General features: G+C 39.6%; 1 protein-coding gene across 2 annotated transcripts in view; it reads left to right on the top strand.

The window, feature by feature from the left end:
- Nucleotides 1-1,231: 1,231 nt before the first annotated feature.
- epha8 (eph receptor A8) overlaps nt 1,232-20,185 on the top strand; it is a 98,790-nt gene continuing 79,836 nt past the window's right edge. For both annotated transcript variants that reach the window (XM_029501433.1, XM_029501432.1), the window contains exon 1: nt 1,232-1,462. In XM_029501433.1, coding sequence (XP_029357293.1) covers nt 1,375-1,462 — 88 coding nt within the window. In that variant the 5' untranslated portion in view covers nt 1,232-1,374. The remainder of the gene's footprint in view (nt 1,463-20,185) is intronic.

Raw genomic sequence — 20,185 nt, forward strand, 5'->3', positions numbered from 1 at the left:
AATATTATCATCAATATCATAGTTTTACTATTATTATAGTGGTTAACTATTTGGAAGCGTCAAAAATAATAATGTTACATGAATATTATTACTGTAATATCGGGGCAATTGTAAAGATTATTAACAATGTAATGAGTACAATTAGAAGTTCATAATATTGTGGCAGTGGTTGTAATAATAATACACAAGAATAAATCACTGTAAATAAGGCTGGAAGAGGTGGCAGTAGTTGTACTTGTATACTAATTTGTTTTATGTTAATTGACAGGATGACTACTTTAACTGTGTTGCCGTTGAACTTAAATTTATTAATGTGTGCATGTGTTATTGTTCGAGTTTGTGCAGTGACTATTTTGTCATCTGCACATTCTTACATCAGTTTAACATCAGCAAACATGAAACACCTCATGAATATAGAGGTGGCTAAACAGAAGAGGTCTGGAGATGTGACACATAAGAAAAAATCTCATTTCCCATTAGCCGTGTTTGTGTGTGAATGTGAGTGTGAGGGAGTTTAATGATTTTACTTCAACGCAGCTTAGGTCACTGCAGTGGTGTGTGAAGGGAGTTGTGTGTGTGTGTGTGTGTGCGCGCGCTCTGGTTGTGTTGCAATATGAGCAGAGTGGAAAACAGATTGATTTGGACAGGTAGTGTGATCTGGAACATTTGCAGAGTTCCCCACCATCACAACAATCAATACATGATCACAGTCCTTGAATAACAGGCACGCAATCTCACACACATACATGCGCGCGCGCGCACACACACACACAAACACACAAGGTCACACTGTAAATGAACGCGCTTTAGATAATAGCTGTATGATTCAATACGATTGATCAATATCTGATCATTATGCCTGAGCCTCGCAGATACGCTGCTGCTTTCATTTCATCCCATTAGTCAGATATTTGCCACTGGGTAGGTGAAGGGTAAGTGTGTGTTTGTGTGTGTGTGCTGGGGGGGGGGGGGGGGGGGGGTGACCCATAGATGAACACAAAGTGAGAGTTGACCACGCAGGTAGTGCAGGAGGGTGTGTCAACTGAGGAACCGTTAAATGTGCAAAAACTGGCTGATCCAGGTCTCTTATTGGCTGTGGAGACTTTGACGGACGTGCTCGTCCCTCCCCCCCCCCGGCTGCCAGCCGAAAGTCTATGTATGTATGAGCCGGCAGACTGAGGAGAGCCACAGAGGCTCTAACTCCAGCCCAATGAGCCCGGAGCCCCCGCACTCACACACACGCATTCACAAGCACGCACACACACGCGCGCGCTCCCCGCTCTCGGTCTCGCTTCGAACCTGGGACACGGAGGAGGAGGAGAGAGAGGCAGCGAGTGGCAGAGAGGGAGTAGGACAGGGAAGAGGGAGAGAACCATGGCTTCAGATCCGGGGCTGGCTGCGATGTTGCTATGGACTATGTCACTACAAGCTCTGGGCACGGCAGGAACTAAGAGCAACGAAGGTAAGTGCGTGCGCGCGCGCGCGCGTGTGTAATCATACATCTCTAACAGCAGGATTTGACTTCATACATGTGGAGCTCCAGGGAGAAAACACACACACAACACTCCCTGACACAGAGTGCGCTGTGTGTCAGCACCTCCAGTATGACATCAAAGTTTGCTCTGCACAATAACTCCGCGTTAACTGTGTATGCGTGCGCGTGCGCGAACTTGCCTTGACATTGCTTATTTTTTCGTGTCAGCTGCAGTGACAGCGCACGTGTCTGCTCTGGGGTTAGGGAGTTACGCCAAAGTGTGTGTGTGCCACTCTGCTGTTTCCTTATATGTGATCTGAAGTGAACATCTTTCAGGATTTTACTTATGTGTATTTCATTTGAGCTTCTTAGGTGACAAATGTGTGTGTGTGTGTGTGTGTGTGTCTGTGAGTTTCTCCGTATTGGCACACATCACATGCAGCTCCCCTAAGCCAAGCTTTGGTTTGTTTACCTCCATCCTTCGTCCTTCATCTTTCCATCATGAGATGGAAAACTGTTGTTGTCACTTGTTCAACAAATGCCACACACATCACCAAAAAGTCCCCCAGTGCCTCTCTTTGTGTGTGTGCATCTGCTTGTGTCTGTGTGACAGGGTTCTTGGCATAGGTCTGGTCTCAGGAGGCTGAGTGACAGCAGCAATTCGACTGTAAGGGCACTATCAGCCGCCCCTGACTGCAAGGCTCAGCTTTCTACTCCTAGGAGGAAAAGCAGCAGAAGAAGAAAAAGGAAAGATTGTGGAGAAAAGAGCAAGATCAGTGTTTGGGTTCAGGTGGGATCGCCTCAGCGGTGAAGAGTTTAGGGCCCCCACTTATCCTGTATTAAGCTCTGTAAAGTCAGACTGCCTTCGGTCAGACAGAGCAGGAGGCATGCACACACACACACTGACAGTCTGTCCAGCATTAAACATCCTTGTGTGTGTTGCTTCAGTGACTGCCACATTTATAACCCACCATCTAAGACCTGTATTATTTACATGTCAGATCTTATTCCCTTACCTGCCTCCCAATGTGGACAAGTGTTGCTTTCGAAAAGTCTGTTTTGTTGTTTTCCGTTTATTCACTTGTGTGCAGTACAAGACACTTGCTTCAAACTTCTGCACAGACTAAACTAAAACTAGATCAATATAACAAAATATTACGAGGAACAGAAGACTGTGTGAATCAAAATTTAATACATAATTTTGATACATTTGAATTTCCTTAACAGTCCATTTGCTGCAGCTCTTCTCCTTCGTTTCAACAAAAATAAATCACGATAACTACAAATCTTAAGTGCGTTAATATTAGGTTACCAGGAGGTCCCACGTGGTGTTTTTTTTATTATTATTATTATTATTATTTTATGTTTATTTAGCTAAATGGGTTCTAATAAAGGACATTTAATGTTTCAATGTTGAAAATCAATGTAGCAGGAAACACAAATGTGATGATATAATAAATTGGATATACATGAAAGAAATAATATTTGAGAAATAATATTAATGTGGAAAATACAATATTTTTTACAGGGTTGTGAAGTTCTGAACAGAAACGCTAAAAAACTACTTTTTTCTTGGATTTCTTTACTGGTACAGTTGGTACAGAAAATGGTACAGTTTAAAAAACTGCGTAAATGAATTGGTTGGTTTGTATTCACACCCGGTAAATCCATACTGACTGAAAAACAAAAACAACAGCAGTGTGAATTCAAGTGAAATTTTGGTCACTATCCCACACATGTATTCATCTGAATAAAAAGGAATAACAAATCAATATGTCAGGATGCTGCATGCATTTTTCCTTTGGTGACCATGGGTCAGGAGCGCTAAATTGAGATGGAGCGAGGGAAAATGGTTGATGTCAAAAAGATAATTGATTGTGTTCAAAAATGATAGTGGTGGAAATTACATTTTTTCTATTTGCTTTGGTTTGACAGCAACTTAACTTCAGGGCAATTACAAATATAACATGTACATGGATGAGATAACCCAGTGAATGAAAAAAGAGCTGGAAATTAAATTGGTTGAAGAACAGGTTGCTGTTCATACAACCACACAGAGCTCCACAACACACACACACATGCACTCATGCGGGACACACTCTGTGCCTGGTTTTTATATGTAAGCAGGACGTACGAACAGGAGCTATGGACAGCCATTTTGTTTTTGCTCATTGTTCATGTTTGCAGTCACATCTGTCTTGTGCAGAGACATACTAACAGCCACAAGTGTTTCATTACTGGTGATTGTGCACACCACTACACTGCTGACTCACACAAGTGAGGTTTTGCATCATGTCTTTCAAATGCTGTTATTTATCTGTTTGTGTCAGAGCTTTTTTCGTGTGAGCTGAAGGAACACAGAAGACAAAGGGAACTCCAGTCTTAATATGTTGATGTCTCATAATATGTTTGTGTAAGTCATCTATGTGAGACATTAGATAATTGAGTCTTGAAAACCTGAGACATGCAGCAATTATTATAGAATCAGATTGCTGTTTTTTTCTTTCAGGCATTGAAAGGAAGAAAAGGATCAGGACTCAGTATCAGACTAGAAGGGTTGTAGAGCATGACTGCAAAGCCTTCTCAGATCAGCTTACCCACATATTTCATTTGCAGTAAGTTTAGCACCTTATCCTCAGATGTAAGGCTTCAACTTTCCTAAAGAAAATTGGTCCCAGAAATCACTGGAAGAGCTGTGATGTCAAGTTGGCGTTATTTAATCTCAGACTGTATTCTTTTATGTGACTAAAAGCATTGTGTCAGAAAGCATCCCCTTGCTCACCTGTGAAAACAGCATATTTCAAAATCATTCCATCAGTTCATAGAATAAGCTTGTTGTTGAGTTTGGAACAATACATTCCTAAAAAAATATATTTAAAATTATTTATTTGGAACATTGTAATTCCTTCTGTCTTTAGAAAAGAAATCTCTGAATTGGGAAATACAAGGTTTTCATTGAGCTATCTATCACCGCCATTTTTATTTTTACTCATATATATAAAAAAAAGTAAAAATATGTGGGAATTTATTATTTTGAGAAGTATTGGTGGTATGTATACACAGTGTACAAAATTATATTAATAAACAAGACATTTACAAAACCAGCTTTATGAATACCAATTATATCAATTATATCATGACATTTTTGAGACTTTTCATTATATGAAATGCAACTTATGATGAAATGTTATGAAATTTTATTTTAGGTTACTTTAGTTTTATCTGACTTTTATCAGATTTAGTTTTTTTTAATAGTACAGACCATTTTTATTTATTACAACTTTTTCACCATTTCACTACATTTCATCACAAACTCAAAACCTGAAAAAACAAAACAAGTCATAAAAGTTGAAAAAAAATAATGCAATAAAACAATATATTTATATATATATATAAAAACCTCCAACAAAAAACAAACACACATTTAAATTTATGTCATTCACCTTTTTTGAATTTTCCTCCAAAACTGCTTAGCTTCAGACACTTTTCTGCACTGCCAACAAAAAAATCAATAAAGATTACCCACCAGTAATAGCAGAGAAGCTTTCTTGTGAACTTTCTCATGGTAGCAGTAGAAGTGCTTCAAACAGGAGCAGTTTCTTGAAATACTTCAGGGAGGTGTCTTTACGTTTCTTACACTGGCAGATGAAAAAGACCACATTAAAGTTACTTAACAGTGATCATTGAATCTCAATCAGCTTACAGAAAAAAAATACATAGGGGGCAACAAATGACGAACAATGTTGTTGTATTTGAGCAGTTCACCCATTGTGTGTGTGTGTGTGTGTGTGTGTTTGGACTAAATCGTATGTCTGTGTGGATGTGGTAAGCTGCGCTTCCTAACTCCCCTGTCTCCTGTCCCTGATTCAACCCATGTACAGTGTTTCACATTTCCAGTGAGGATAGAGAGCGTTCCTGCAGGTTGTTGTGAGCACTGAGGAACATGAAAAGACCCAAGCAGAAACTAGTACTCCTAATGAGTACTGTAGGTGGATGTCTTTTACCACATACCTCTGCTGCAGGAGGACCAACAGGAGAGAGTAAGACAGAGGCAGGGAGCAATACCTAAAGTAGTTTTATTCAAATTTTTTTGTGATATTAAGATCTGACTGCTACAAAATTGCGTGGAAAGCACAAAGTGAAGTTGAAAGAGGCCAAACTGCATTCTTTTTTTTTTTCATCAAACAAAATCATCTCAAGCTTTATTTCTATCGATCACTCCTCAGTCAATAAAGTAACTGCTGCATGCTTAGTGTCATCACATGAGAATTTGTCATAATTAATTGCTTGGAGGGAAGAAAAAGAAAATACATTCAAGTTGCTGTACTGAGCTGAAGTTGTTGCGGTGTGTGTTGCTCAAGGACACTTTAGCAGCTTTGCAGACTGGGCGAGATGGCTCCCTTCACAGTGTCTCATATTTCAGCTCCTAACACCTTTCACTGACTCACGGAGCGGCTTGTTTCCGCCTCCCCTTCCGCACACTAGTGGCCAAACCATATCCTGAAGTCTCACGCATCACAAATAGATCAGCTCCCTCATCAATCAGTCTGTCAAGTGTTTTCTCTCGCTCCTTTAGTTCGTTTTGCTCAGTCGCTTACAGCCGTCAGTTCCCAGTCAATAATGGATAGTAAAGCATTAGGAGACACAGCAGGGTCAAGAGAGATTGTGCTCTGCGTCAGGAAAACTTATTTAACTTCACTCAAGATTTCACCTTGACTTCCAGAAAAATAAAGGCTATAATTAGCTGTTTTAATAGCATGCTGTTTTAGGAACTGCAATTTAATTCTGTCTATCACTTGAAGCATACTGTCAAAGGTTTCCAACTTTTTCTTGCTCTGTGCTTGTGGCCCATTCTGACTTCCTGCACTGCAGCAACAGTTTCTTGTGTCATCCTGAACGGGGAAATGTGTGTATGCGGTGTTGGCAGAGAACATAAAAAGACAGAGAGGGTATGGACCTGTCCGCTCCCTCTTATCTGTTGGTTTGTCTTAACACAAGTTGCTATTGGCCGACCGGCTGCTCTCACTTTCCTCCCCAAGGCATTGGTCTTTAGTGAGACATCAGCCTTGTTAGCAGGCTGCTGACAAGAATATAGGCGCTACCAGATCAATACGGTTGGTTCCGCCGGTCTCTCCTGAGCTGCATTCAGAAGCCAGCCAGGCCTCACAAAGCACAGGCCTCTCTCATTAGCAGGACTTGATACCGGTCTGGCCAGAGTTCAGCCACCTCTGGGCCAGCTGTACTGCTGTGTAATTTATGTTTCTCTGTTCTGCTAAAATGTGGAGATCCCACACTGAAATTGCTGAGGACAAAGCAAAGAGTGAGAGACAGCGAGAGAATGTTGTAGGCGAAGCTTGACAGCTCTGTAATGGGACGGTGTTGTGGTTGTGTTAGCACATCCCTCCTGGAGAGAGATCTCTATGATGTTCACTTCATGGGGACTGATAGCAGCAGCCTCCTCTCCTGTGTTATGGGCAGACAGAGAAACACAGCGTGTGTTAGAAACAAAAGAGTGGCTGTGTGATGGAGGGATGCGTGGAGAGACAAGGCGCAAAGGAGAGGAATAAATGTGAGGCAGTCACGCCTAGAGAACAAAGTGAGACGAAGGAGAAGGGAAGAGGGGGATGCAGCTGTCTGAAATGTGTCTCTTCAAGCTCTAGCGGTGGGTGTCTTTATCAACACCAGCGGAGAGTGTCAAGCCGATAATTTGGCGCTCTCAATTCCCTTCAATCCATTACAGGATTTAAATGTTCATTAAGTTTAATAGAAGCCCAGTGAAGGTCTAATATACTCTGATAAACGCTGGCAAACCTGCCAACCAGTTCCAATAGCTGCAGCAACAAAAAGCTGTCCAACTAATAAGGTCAAATTCAAAGTTCGTGCTCAGCTCACTGTGAAGAGCATTTCAGTCTCTGTGCCTCCAACAGCAACAAACAGCACTGTTTGTGAAGCTATCAACAAATCCTCTAGCCTAAATGACAAAATAGGTAATGGTTGTGATTTAGCTTCCAAAGTGACTTGTATGAGACTTTTCTGCTGAATGCCAATCGGGTTTTGTGCTCTACCAGCCCTGTTGTCCTGAGATCACATTTGAACACTGATGTTTTGTACAGCAGCAGAGTCCAACAGCGGCCTTCAAGACTGCACAATACTAACATCAACTTTCTCCTGGACAGAGTTTTTAGCTAGTCAGTTATACCACTGAAATGCTGAATATTTTTGGGACTTTTTTTTTTTTTTTAAGGCAATAAAAGCACTTCTGGCTTTACATCTAACATTTTTTTTCTCTCAGCTCCCATGATACATCAGAAGTTCGTCATCTTGAATGAACCATAGCCACCAACCTATCGCAAGACTCAGGGTTTGACCCGAGAACAATCCCACTGTGACAGTGACAGTGACAGTGCAAACCACTGGCCCCTTGTGCTCCATCAAGGATAGATACTTAAGAAATTAATACTGTTTTCCAGAACTCAAGTAAATGCATTTTGTCAGTACTGTGCTTTGTCGTTACAGGGTCGACTGTAACAACAAAGAGATTTTCATCCAGGTCCTTATTTAGAGGTGATTGAGTCTATAATAAGATTTAAAAGTGATCTAGTTGTATTCATTTTTTTTTTTCAGCCACATTTGTTGCCTTCATTAAAACATCACTCCTCACGAAAAGAACAGTGTCGAAAATTGATGACTCCCAATTGTTTACCTGTGATACTTGAGAACTTGTGGTCACCTTGAGTAGTCAATGCTGCGCAGGGGAGTTAAAGGAAGAGTAAATGGCATAAAACTGCTATGTTTTTGGCTTAAACTGCAGGGAAATAAAAAAAAAAAAAAATTCCATGAAAAGTCAGTGGTTTTGGTCCAACAATAACCTTGCCAGTGAGTCAAGAGCCGTTGTCCTGTAAACCCAACACTGGATGTTTAGGCAAACATCAATGTGGTTATTGTTCGGATGTTGAAAATACACGCAGTTTGCAGGAGTCTATACACCCAGTCACATATGATGTAGTGAGCCCCAAACGGACCGCAATGTGAGTTGATGGATCTCTCCCTCAGCCGGTTTCCATAAGGAAGTAATGCAGTTTACACACAGTAATCTGTGCATATATCACAAGTCTGATGGAATTAATATGTGCCGAGGGAATGAAGGCAGATAACTCATCTTTCATCTGATGAAAATCCAGACACACGTGTACTTGTGCTCAATGACAATAAAGTTGAATCTAATCTAATCTAATACACAATATAGGCAGATGCATGCAGCCACGTTTATGTTTACACGTGCCATCTCACGCATATGCTCTTCCCTAACCAAGTTATCCGTATGTCTATGATATTCATGCCTGGTATATGTTAACTATTAGTCTAAAGGGAGCATAGGTATATTGTCTAACACACAGATAATGGGGGAGAAATAGGAGAGGAGGAGGAAGTGAATTAATAAAATGAAAGGTATTTTGGAACAATAGGTTTGCCAAAGTCTTTCAATTATTTGCATCGGCGCCTAGACAGTGAGTTAGTCCTGCTTAAGTAACCAGCATTTAGGCATGAAAAAAAAAAAAAAAAGTTGTGTTAGAAACACCTTCTCCTTGTTTGAGTTAAATGAGGCCTAACAAGGACCTTTGCCCATCCTGACCTGCTGACTCTTACAGTGTATCATCACCATTTTACAGGAAATTTTATCATTACCTTCAGACACATTCAGAGCACGGGCTAAGACATGAGGCGTACTGTATTTCTAGATCCCATGGTGATATAAAGTCAAAAGACTTCACAAAGGTTAGAAAAGTTTGGCTATCAAAGAGGGTGAAACAGCCCAGTTTTTACAGCCCAGGCTCCCAAACTGCAAAGCCACTGCGCCACATTTATTTTATTCATTAGTGCTTGTCAAAATGTGAAACCCCACAAGCAGGGAGTTTTATCAATATGTGAATATGTAACATGGCAGACAGCAGTCTTTCATACTGTATAAAGTCCTGTAAAAACACACAGAGCAAAGTTAAAGGTCCCAAATTCAAACTTCTCTCCTGTTTTATTTGAGGGCTTGATATCCATAAGAGGAGATGGTTGTGATGTTAAGAACCAAAAATCATCTGACTACAGTTTTACACCTGTTCTCTCGGGGTGGACTGGTGGGTCTTGGTAGGCTGAGCTTTGGGGCACAGCTAAGGGCAGTAACAGTTTTGCTGAAGTCCTGACCTTGGATACAATCACTATGTTAATAAAGGAAGTAGAAGCTGAAGACTCCCAGAGTGAAAGAAGACCAGGATCTTACAGACATTTGTTCCTGTGATGTTTAATGGGATGACTCGGCAGCTGCTAACCCACAAACAGAGCCAAAGCAGGGAGTCCAAAAGCTCCCCTACTTTCCTCTCTGTTCTCTGTCATCCTCTGTCTTCTGTTCATAACCAGCCCTTTCAAATGCATGAAACCAAATTCAGTCATTTACTTGCACTTGAACTAGATGAACAACAAAGCTTTTGTATCCCTGAAAGGCTTCGGAGCCCAGACAGTGCTGACAGAAGCTGAAGTTAGCTCACTATGGCGACTTTCCACACTAACAAATTGCTCTGTAAGAAAAACAAACACAATAATATAGAGCATGTCATCACATTAAGGGTTACAATTTCTGCTTTGACGCAGAGTCATGCACCTCACTTCCTCATGCTGATGTTCCTAATAGTTTAGTTGCTGCTAATAACACTGAAAGTCAATGCATCGTGTTCAAGGTGTCACTGGATGGACAGCCGATTGGTGCATGACAGTGCTCATTTAGCATCAGGAACTTTCATTGCTGCATCACACCGCTAAAGTTAAGAACAGACACTTGGAAAATTATTTATCTACAGCACAAGGTAAATGTACTTTGTCAATGACTTCTGGATGTTAGTGGACAGATTGGTTTAGTCGCAGATTATCCAGAGTGGCTCCAAATCATTTTGTTTTGGTTTTAAGAAGAAGGTAATTACAATGAAAATATGTATATAATTATAAAAACAAATTAAAATATAAACAGCTTTTAAAGGTAAACAGTCGAGGTTCCAGCTTTGAGTTCAGACCTGAATATTTACCTTAACTATGTAAAATAAAAAGTGCTTGTGAAAAGGCATTTTTTTGACCTTTGTATTATTACAGGTTACTGGAAAATTTCACATTGGCCATTATTTGGAAGAGAGTGAGCACTACTGGCTGGTAATAGCCTAAAAGTCATCTAGTCATCTTGTATTTGTTTCTTTTCATCGTCATTATTATTATTATTATTATTTGGAGACTAGTATAACTGTGTGGGAAGATCAAACAAGCATTAGTCCCCTACATATTGTGGTCATGGGCGCAGGAAACATTTCAAATGTAGATGAGACAGTCTCGGGGCAGGGGGCCTGAAAAATTTAAAGTACATATCATTTCCTGTATTCGGCTGTCTTGTGCATTTTAACAGACGTTTTGACACTTTGATCTGACTGCATTGTAGGAATTATGGGTACTTATAATTACGTATGGATAATTATGTATTTATGATGTATTTAACTGACTGCTTCCAGTGATGACTTATTGTCTCCTTCTTTTGAAGAAACCTCCTTATGCTCATGTTGTCCAGGGGAGCGGATATATCAAACCATGGTACAACAGACCAGTCTATGCTATACTAAAAATCACATGTAAACTAGAAGTGACTGAACTTCATAATTAGTCTATTAGAACAGTTATGAGCAGTTAGTCTGACAGGTATATCATTTTATAAGTGCTCGGAGCATTTACTTAGAACAGAGCTGACCCTTAATTCAGCTACCCGATGTCTGTGTTTGCAACAGGCATCAGCAGCAGTGTGTGTACGCATAAGCGTGTTTGTGTGTGAAAATTTGACTAGACTTTTGTTGATTTGGCTTTTCTCTCAATAAACAAGTGGGAAGGATTTGATAATGAAGCACTGACACAGCACTTTGCGCGGACAGACGTTGAAAGTGGGGGGTCCAAACTAATGCTTTTTAAAAGTGTGTGGGATTTTCTGACCCTTGTAAAATAGTAGCTTCACCACTGATTGGAGTATGCGTGACTGGAAGTTTCTATTTGAAATGACATCATTGCCACAGAGAGTGCAGTGGAAGATGGCCCACTTTATTCTGTTTTGCAGCTCTGACTGCTGCAGACTATTTTCTTTCTTTTTAAACATGCACACGCCATAGCCAAGATATTGATGCAACCACGGCACATTAGACACACAGACCGACAATAATTATCAGCATTCATCATTAACCGTAAGCCAGGGATGATAAGAGCTCTTTATGTAAAATGTCAGCCCACTGAAATGATGAAAGTGATTAAAGGGCATCAGTGTGAAATTGAGACATACATGCTGCACCAGGGCTGAGACGAGCTGACAGGGCAGGGGCTTGCATGTGGAACAGAGTCTGGGAAAATAAATAAAGAATAAAAGTAATTTGGTTTATTAAAGAAGAAGACAGGGTGAGAGCTGGGCAGGTTGAAAAACACCACAGATACTACTGGCCATCAAGTATGTACTGATATGATATTTCTATCATCTCAACTGTTCCTCCTGCTCTGATTAGCTCACTCTGAATTCAGCACTGCTCACCTCTGTGTGAACTTCCCGGACTCCGAGTCAATAAGTTGAGGCCCATCGTGTTAGATCCAAGTTAAAACCCAGTGGCTCTGTTCTGTTCAGCAGGTGCTACAGAAGGTGCAGACGCATATCTCTCTGGACGTTATCACTGGCAGGCACAGTATCATGATGTCATCTACTTTTGGCATCTTCTACACCTCCTCCTCTTGAAATTAGCTCCACTCTTACGTCTCACCCCCTCTTTCTCATTCTTTTCTCACCTCTCCTACTTTACCTGCTCTATAAATAGCCTCTTCTCCACTATGCCTATACCCCACTCGAATTCTTCCCAAGGGAAGCCAGGCAGGCCTGGGCAGCAGTATGGCTTGCTATTCACTCTTATCCCCTGGGAACGGATGATTCTCACTGGCCCTGAGCATCTTCCACCCTCCATCATGCAGCAAACACTATGCCTTGCAGGGATATACAATGGGGGCCTCGTGCACCATCCTGGGAGCACCTGCTAAAATAAGATATGAGGTGATTGTGCTGGGGTGCGCTGGCCAGCATAAATAGAATCATCTCATCACCACTCTGCAGGGAAGCAGACACTACACTGCCCACTCTTTCTGACCTAATCTTCTGATTTTGGAAAGGTGTAAACTGGGGTGTGTTTTTATTTATTAGATTTTATGTATTCACCCCCAAAAATGCTGATATTATTGAAAAGGTTTTGTAGATCACAGATTCTTGCTGCATTTTCATCACAAATTTGAATGTTGTGTGCTGTTGTGCCTCGTTTCAGAAACAGCAGATTCACATTTGCACGATGCTCTGAATGCGTTGGATTTCATTCAGCCACTTACAGCTTCAGTGATGAGCCACTTATGCATGGACTCCTGACTGAAAAAATGTCACTGATTTTCACTCAGTAAATTCTGCATCCACAAACAACTTGCATTCACTGAGATACAGTAAATAGCAACAATTATTATTATGTGATTATTTATTTTCTGCTTTCCGTTGTTTTATCTATCTATTAATTGGTATTTTACTATCCTTTTGAATAACTTTTTAAACGGTCTTGGAGTGGAGTTTTACAGTAACAACAGGGCAAGCCAATCAGCAGAGAGGATCCTGATTGGTCTGTTGGACTGGGACGGTTTAGTGACTGCTGGAATCAGAGTATGTCAGATTTCAGGTAAAAATACACACACAAACAAACAACAACAAAAAAAAATAAAATCCAACGATGTTGGATGTAGGTCCAGGTGAGCTGTGTAAGTGGTTGACAGCAGTAGCTGCTTTCCTGTGACAGCTGGTTTTAAGGGTCAGTTTCTGAATATCTACATTGCACACACTGATGTAGTATTCAAATAGCACATAGACCTACTTTATCATAAAAAGTGGCATGTACATTCATTTATACATTGTGGAACCTTTAGATGGGAAAAAAAAGTTAGTTTGACATTGACATGTCGTTAACATTTAAAATCCTGTGCTGTGTTTGCTATCCCCTGTAACATTGATCTGGCAAAATCAACAAATCAAAAATGCATGAGACAGATAACGATTTTAGGGGGAAAAAAAGTATGTGACAGAGCCCCATTACTCTGGGATAATGCTAGAAAACAGTTTCACCTCACCAATCAAATCTCTAGTCCCAGCACTTGTTTGCTGATGTCTTGAGGGCCCCTGCTGTGCTGCATGGTGCCCAATAGCAGCCCGTAAGGCTCTTTTTCTTTGTTTACTTATATCTTCATGGCTGCTAAATGTGGATTTGATTTGCTTTGTTAACAGTTGCCCAAAAGCAAGTGGATATTGCTGGCTAGTTAGTGAAAATGTTTATTTATGTTTTCAGACATTTCAAGTGTTGCATTTTCAAGTGTGTTTATAGCTGACTGTGTTTTAGTATTTTCACATTTGCCAGAGATTGAACATCTGTAACTCAAAGATGTCCAGTCATGTTCGCAATCAGTTTATCAAAACCACTGATACTGTAAAAAACATTTACTGGAGTAGGAACACAGCAAAGTAAAATACGTCAACAGAAAGAAAGGTCCCAGATTCAAACTTCTGCATGAAGTAAAGATGGATTATAAGTAAAAATAAAGGCATCTCTTGAGTGTAAAATAAGTGGATTTATCGTAATAAAACTTCACAAGGACTGAGCGAAGAAGGGAATTTCTGTTCAATATCCGTCTAATCCGCTTTATCATCTGACACACTCCATTTTTGCTATTTTGGCCAAACTTCCATTTCTCCTTGTGAGCAAATAACTTTAATAACATTTGCTTTAATTATTTGCCACAGTGGATCGAAATATGACATCAGCAGCTCCTTTGCAAAGTTTTCCCAGGTATTTTATTGACTTATGGACTTGCTTGAAGTCGAACTTGTCAGCCAAAGAAGAACCACAAAAGAGAGACAAGATGAATTGCATCAGATGTTTCAATTAATAGAGTAACTTGAGTTTTGACAATTGGATGGCATAAGGGTGCAGATAGCACTTCTAGAATATAAATAAACAGCATTACTCGCAGTTCTAGTACTCTAGTACTCTAGTAATTACATTACCCATCATTACACTGTTACTGTTACTGTGACAGTCACAGGGGACTGCGGTGGGGTCGTGTTCATGAATGCCTGCACGCACACACACACACACACAAACGAATCGGTCACATGAGATAGTCAAGCCAATTCAATTTTAGTGTTTTGTAGTGAAGTAACTACAAATTATAACTACAGTAAGTCCTTATTAAGATTATGCTGCTTAGACACTGCTGATGACTGCTAATATCTCTAAGAACAAAATAAGAATAGAAAGAATAGAACTTCCATCCATCCAGTGATTGAACAAGGTAATATGTCTGATATTAGAAGGATCTGCAGCGTTTCTAAGTACTTTGAGAATTGAGAGTTACAGCTATACCTGCTACTTTTTTTTTACTGGACCAAAAGCCAGAAAGCCAGAATAAGATATATATCCTGGTAAACCCATTTCAATATTGAGGCCTGGACATCTTTAAACTCTACAGGGAATTCATCATAGCCAGGTTATTTCCCCTTCACCATAGATTTTGTCTTCCTAATTTTTCCTCTGTTATTAGCAATTCTATTCCTGACTTAGAACGCCGCTTAGTGGTAGAGCACTTGCACGAGCACGTGTGCAGAGGCCCTGGGTTCAAACCCCAGCCACAAGGCAAATCCGTGGTAGGCTTGCACCAGTCCCAAGCCCAGTGAAATGGCGAGGTTTACGGCAGGAAGGGCATCCAGCATATATATTGTAACCCAATCAAGCATATACTGTAAGTCACAGAGGTGACTTGATGTGGTGACCCTGAACAGGGAAAAAGCAGAAAGAGAAAAAAAAGAAAATTAGCAGTTATTTTCCTACTTTTCCCAAACATACTGATGATGTATACAGCCTTTTTGCAGGTTTCCCAGATGTTGGTGGAATTTGGGACACATGGAAACTAAAACTTAAAGACGCAGCAAAAAAAAAACTAAACCTAAAGAAGCACAATATTTTATGTCACATACGCAACAATGTGCGTGTGCGATTTCTGGGGGCTTCTTCTCAGTTGTTTGAAACTTTTGGACCTGTTTATCTATTAAACCTCTAAAATCTTTTTAGGTGAATACAAACACAGTAGAGCTCAGAAGTAGAGAATGAAAACAGATAGAAACATGTCATAATAAGTCTCTCAGCAGTTCTCTCCACCTGTCCATCCGTGCTGCTTTCTCTGCACCGAGGACAAAATGCTTACACCACAACAGAGGTGCATGGAGAAAAGAAAAGCCTCTGGGGAGAGAAACTTCAGGGAGAGTTTGGAGAGAGATGGAAGGAGGAGGAGGAGGAGGAGGAGGAGGAGGAGGAGGGAAGGAGGAGGAGGAGGGGGAGGAGGAGGGAAGAAGGTGAGTGTAGGTGCTGAGGTAATGAGATGAAGCTTTAATGATCCCTTTGGGGAAAATAGACCACTGCTGCAACAAATAGCAAGAGAAAGAAAAAAGAAAAGAAATCATCACATCAAAGATGAAAAGGCATTACAATATTTATAGTAATAGCATCACCACTAGCAAACCACAGTTTTAAAATCCAGTTCTCAATGCGTCTAAGGAAACTGTTTTGTAAGTAATGAACTGATGTACAATATAATGTGTAGTTCTCTTGTATTAATAATAATGATAATAATAATAATAGTGAACTTTATTCGTTACGTGCTTTTACAGGTGCTCAAAGACACCACACACTCAAGATAGAATACAAGCAAAAGTCAATTAAGAAAAATATACAAGAAAAATGTAACACATAAAGGAAGAGCTAAAATTAACACAGTTAATTACACATTTTGCTGTCCTTTACATGAAAAATTGGATTTCATTAAAACCTAATGGCTAAGACAGTGAAGGCAACAATATGGAGCCAAAGCAGTTTCACATTCCACATGCAAACATGTTTCTATACAGACCATTGGAGTCTGGCTCCAACAGTGAGTCAGTTCCCAAAGACTGCAATGTTAAATGTCCAACTTCACAATAGAAGTAAAAATGTTTAGAACCCGGTGAAAAAAAATAATTTAGGTCTCTAGAGCTTATTTTCTTCTGAATTGGTAAGCCTAAAGCTGCTTTAAGGGACAGCTCTTGTCTTAAGCCAAGGGTCATTCCATTTGCTTGGAATTAGGCAGAGTCAGGATATGCCAAGATTGCGGCAGCATAGAAGCTCACAGTTAATATCAGAATTCCTCGTTGGAAGCATGTGGATGATATCACATTAGCCATTTCTGTCGTTTGTGCAGTCTATGAGGCTAACACCCATAGTTCATGATTACTCATGGTTACTGCATAGGTCATGTCAGAATTCAATTCAAAACTGATCTATTAGAGTGAGTCTGCTTTGGGATGAAAGAAAAGAGCAATATGCTTTTCTTTATAAAAACAACAAGAGCTTTAGAAGCATGACCACAAAGGTTCCTTATGCTTAACCAAAACATTACTGTAAATCAAAGCAACCATGATCATGGCTGCCGAGCCTTAACAAACTTTTGCTCATTACATTGATAGTCTTTGTGTTGTGTTGAGTCTGTTTCCCTGTAAGCCCACAGACCTTTATTAGGCTATAGGGGTGAGTGTGAGTGTGAATATGTTTAGTAATATAGCGTATAGTAATAATAATAATGATCTGTTTGTTATACAACAATTAAATAACATGTAAAGAAAACTTTTGTGAATTCAATAAAAAAAATAGCTTGGCTCAAATTATTGTTCAATACACCAAATCCAAAGTTCATATAACTTACAATAATTTGTAATATCAAACGCTTTGCATAATTACTGTACATTTTAAGTTAAAGAACCAAAAATGTTTATTTGTATGTTTTCAACAAAAATTTCCAAATTATAAAAGAAAAAAAAAAATGCTTTTCTATTAAGAAAAGATGAGTCAACCAATGAGGACAGGGACTCTGAGACTCTCTTCCGATGGTTTTCTAAGTAATTCAGTAAAAATGGAGCAGACTTCAGGTCAACACATAAAAAAACCACCTCTCATCTGGCAAGGTTGGATGGTGAGGTTTTTTTTTTTTTTTGTTTGTTTGTTTGTTTTTTGTTTTTTTAAAGATTATTAATTCATGAAATTATCATTCATTAATTCCCTTCCTACACTCACCATACAGAATGTGCTGGCTCAACACAGTGTCAAGGACTCTGACAAACCTAGAAGGTTTAATGCTTAATAAGCCCTTCCTTGTCTTTGCCTTCTTGTTTAACCCAGTCAGTACAAATGAATCCAGGTTTTTTTAATTATGTTGTTGTTGATACCCCCTCATTCCTCACATATTTTTTGGCCGCCCAGAAACATTAACTCCTGACAAAGCTGTTTCCAAGAAAATCTGCATGTCTATAACCTGCACTGCTTATTATATATCATCTCTCTGTGCGATAAACAAGTGAACGGTACCATTATGCTGAAATTTGATTGTGTCGTGTGGAACTGACATGACTGATGAGCAGAGGTGAGCTGTTTGTTGAGATGTCTCAGAAGCTCTCTCTCTCACACACACTCTGTATGTGACTCTGAATGATCATCACTGATGAGAAAGTAGTGATCTGTGACAAGGGATCAGCAGTGAAGTTAACTTTATGCTTAAGGGAGAAGTGGCGCTTAATGAACTGTTTTAATCTCTTCAAGAAGTTTGTTTCCAAAATGTTCACTGGATTTGGTGGTGTTAAGTCTAGTTCTTTTAATATAATAAATCAATGCAAACAGTTTTTAATGAAACATTACATTGCAGTTTTCAAATAAGCAATAGCTAATTACAGGCCATGCTATATATTTATGATATGACAGATAAGAGGCGTTGTTCCCCTTCTCTGCAGAATGCAGTTGTGCGGTCACACAGGGACAGGGATGATTTCAAATGTGTTTTCCTGTTCCAATATGGTGGCCAAAATAGCATCTGGTGTTTAATGTCATGCTGAGTGAATGAGTGTTGAGGTGTTGTGAACAGCGTGGGGAGGTTGGAGCGAGATAGTGTCATGCTCTGGTCACTTTTCCGTGCGCTCAGAGAGAGCAGAAATGCCGTGGGTATAGGTGGATCATGCTCGTGGATGTGATCTGTTCCCTTGTGTCACATGCACACATGTAGCTTTAATGTTTGTTGGTTTTGAGATGATTTAAAAGACTGGAATAATGCGCCGTGGCTTGACAGGTCATTAGTTGCAGCAAGACAAAAGTGCGTGTTGGATCTCAGTTTGGACTTTGAGTTTATTTACAGCCTCGGACTCCTCAGAAAGCTGCAGTGTTCAGTTCCTTAATCTGTAAAATGAAAGGGATTACTAAGCAAGTAAATCAATTAATCATATGCACATACGAGTTTACAGTTTTGTTTTTTTTCCATCTTCTCAAACATGAACCAGGCTCTTGACCAAGTGTTACTATACTGAAAATAAAATGTAAACAGTGTTGATACTTATCACAGTTTGTAATTTATTTTGATAGGCAATAAGATTATATCCTCTGTGATACCTTGGGAATCTGAAGGAGTAGATACCATTAAGGAGATAATACTATAATTAGACCCGTATTTTTTGAAAAGGTCTTCATTTGATTACTTTAAACTGGATGGCGCTGAGTGTTTCATTTTAAATAAATAAGAGTTTGAGAACAATTTGTTTTTTTGGTCCAATTTTTCACAAGCAGAAATTAAAGGTTTTCCTCTGCTCAAAAAAAAAAAAGAAAAAGAAAAAAAAGGCCATGAAATCTTTTTGCATACTTTTATCCAAAAATGTGTCTGTGTCAGTGACCATTTCTCTGTCTATTTTCTCTGGCAGCTGTGACAAATTAATATGCTGATGACACAGCGTCATTATTGCCCATTACAATAAAAGGCCACTTTAAAAAGTTTAAATGTATTCTGAGAAGAGAACATTCATATGGCAGTGATCTGTCACATCGGGATAGTTGGGCTAGAGTTAGGCAACAGCTGTGTGTTTGTTGCTTTGAAAGGATCATGGATCAGGCATGACCATCATTTATCAAATGTCACGGGCAGCTGATTGGCACATGTCTCCTCAGTTATTTATCGATTTATGAATTACACCCTCTCTTTTATGCCTCATGAAGTGTTTTCATCTACATTTTGTTTATTAAATGAGAAAGGTGTTAATAATTGCTTACTGCTCACTTTTAACAGTCCATAAAAAGTGTTCCTTAAAGTAACACTGACTTGCATTTTTTTATGTAAGATGATGAAGTGACAGAGGCGGAGTGTGGTCTTTGCTTTTCTTTCAATGCCGAGCTCATGTCTCTCATTAATAAAGTGAGTGGTGAGCCACAGGGGACACCTCCACCTCCTCTCCTAGCCTTACTTTTTGCCAAAATCATCTCTGAAACCATGCTCTCTTCCCCGCTCTCTCTCTCTCTCTTGCACATGCCCAGTAGTAGATCCACTGCCTTAATGACACTAATTACCTAAAGTGCAGTTTGTTTTTCAGAAATAAACAATCTTAAGGCTTTAAAACATTTTGGGAATGACTGGATATATTCTGGGATACTGTTTTTTTGTTTTGTTTTTTTTTTTTTGGTTATGAACAAACTCGGTTCTCAGTGATCTGTTGATATTTTAAGAAAGGCTCTAGCTGTCTTGTGT

This window comes from Echeneis naucrates, chromosome 5 (genome assembly GCF_900963305.1).
Source record: "Echeneis naucrates chromosome 5, fEcheNa1.1, whole genome shotgun sequence".
Classification (NCBI taxonomy): domain Eukaryota; kingdom Metazoa; phylum Chordata; class Actinopteri; order Carangiformes; family Echeneidae; genus Echeneis; species Echeneis naucrates.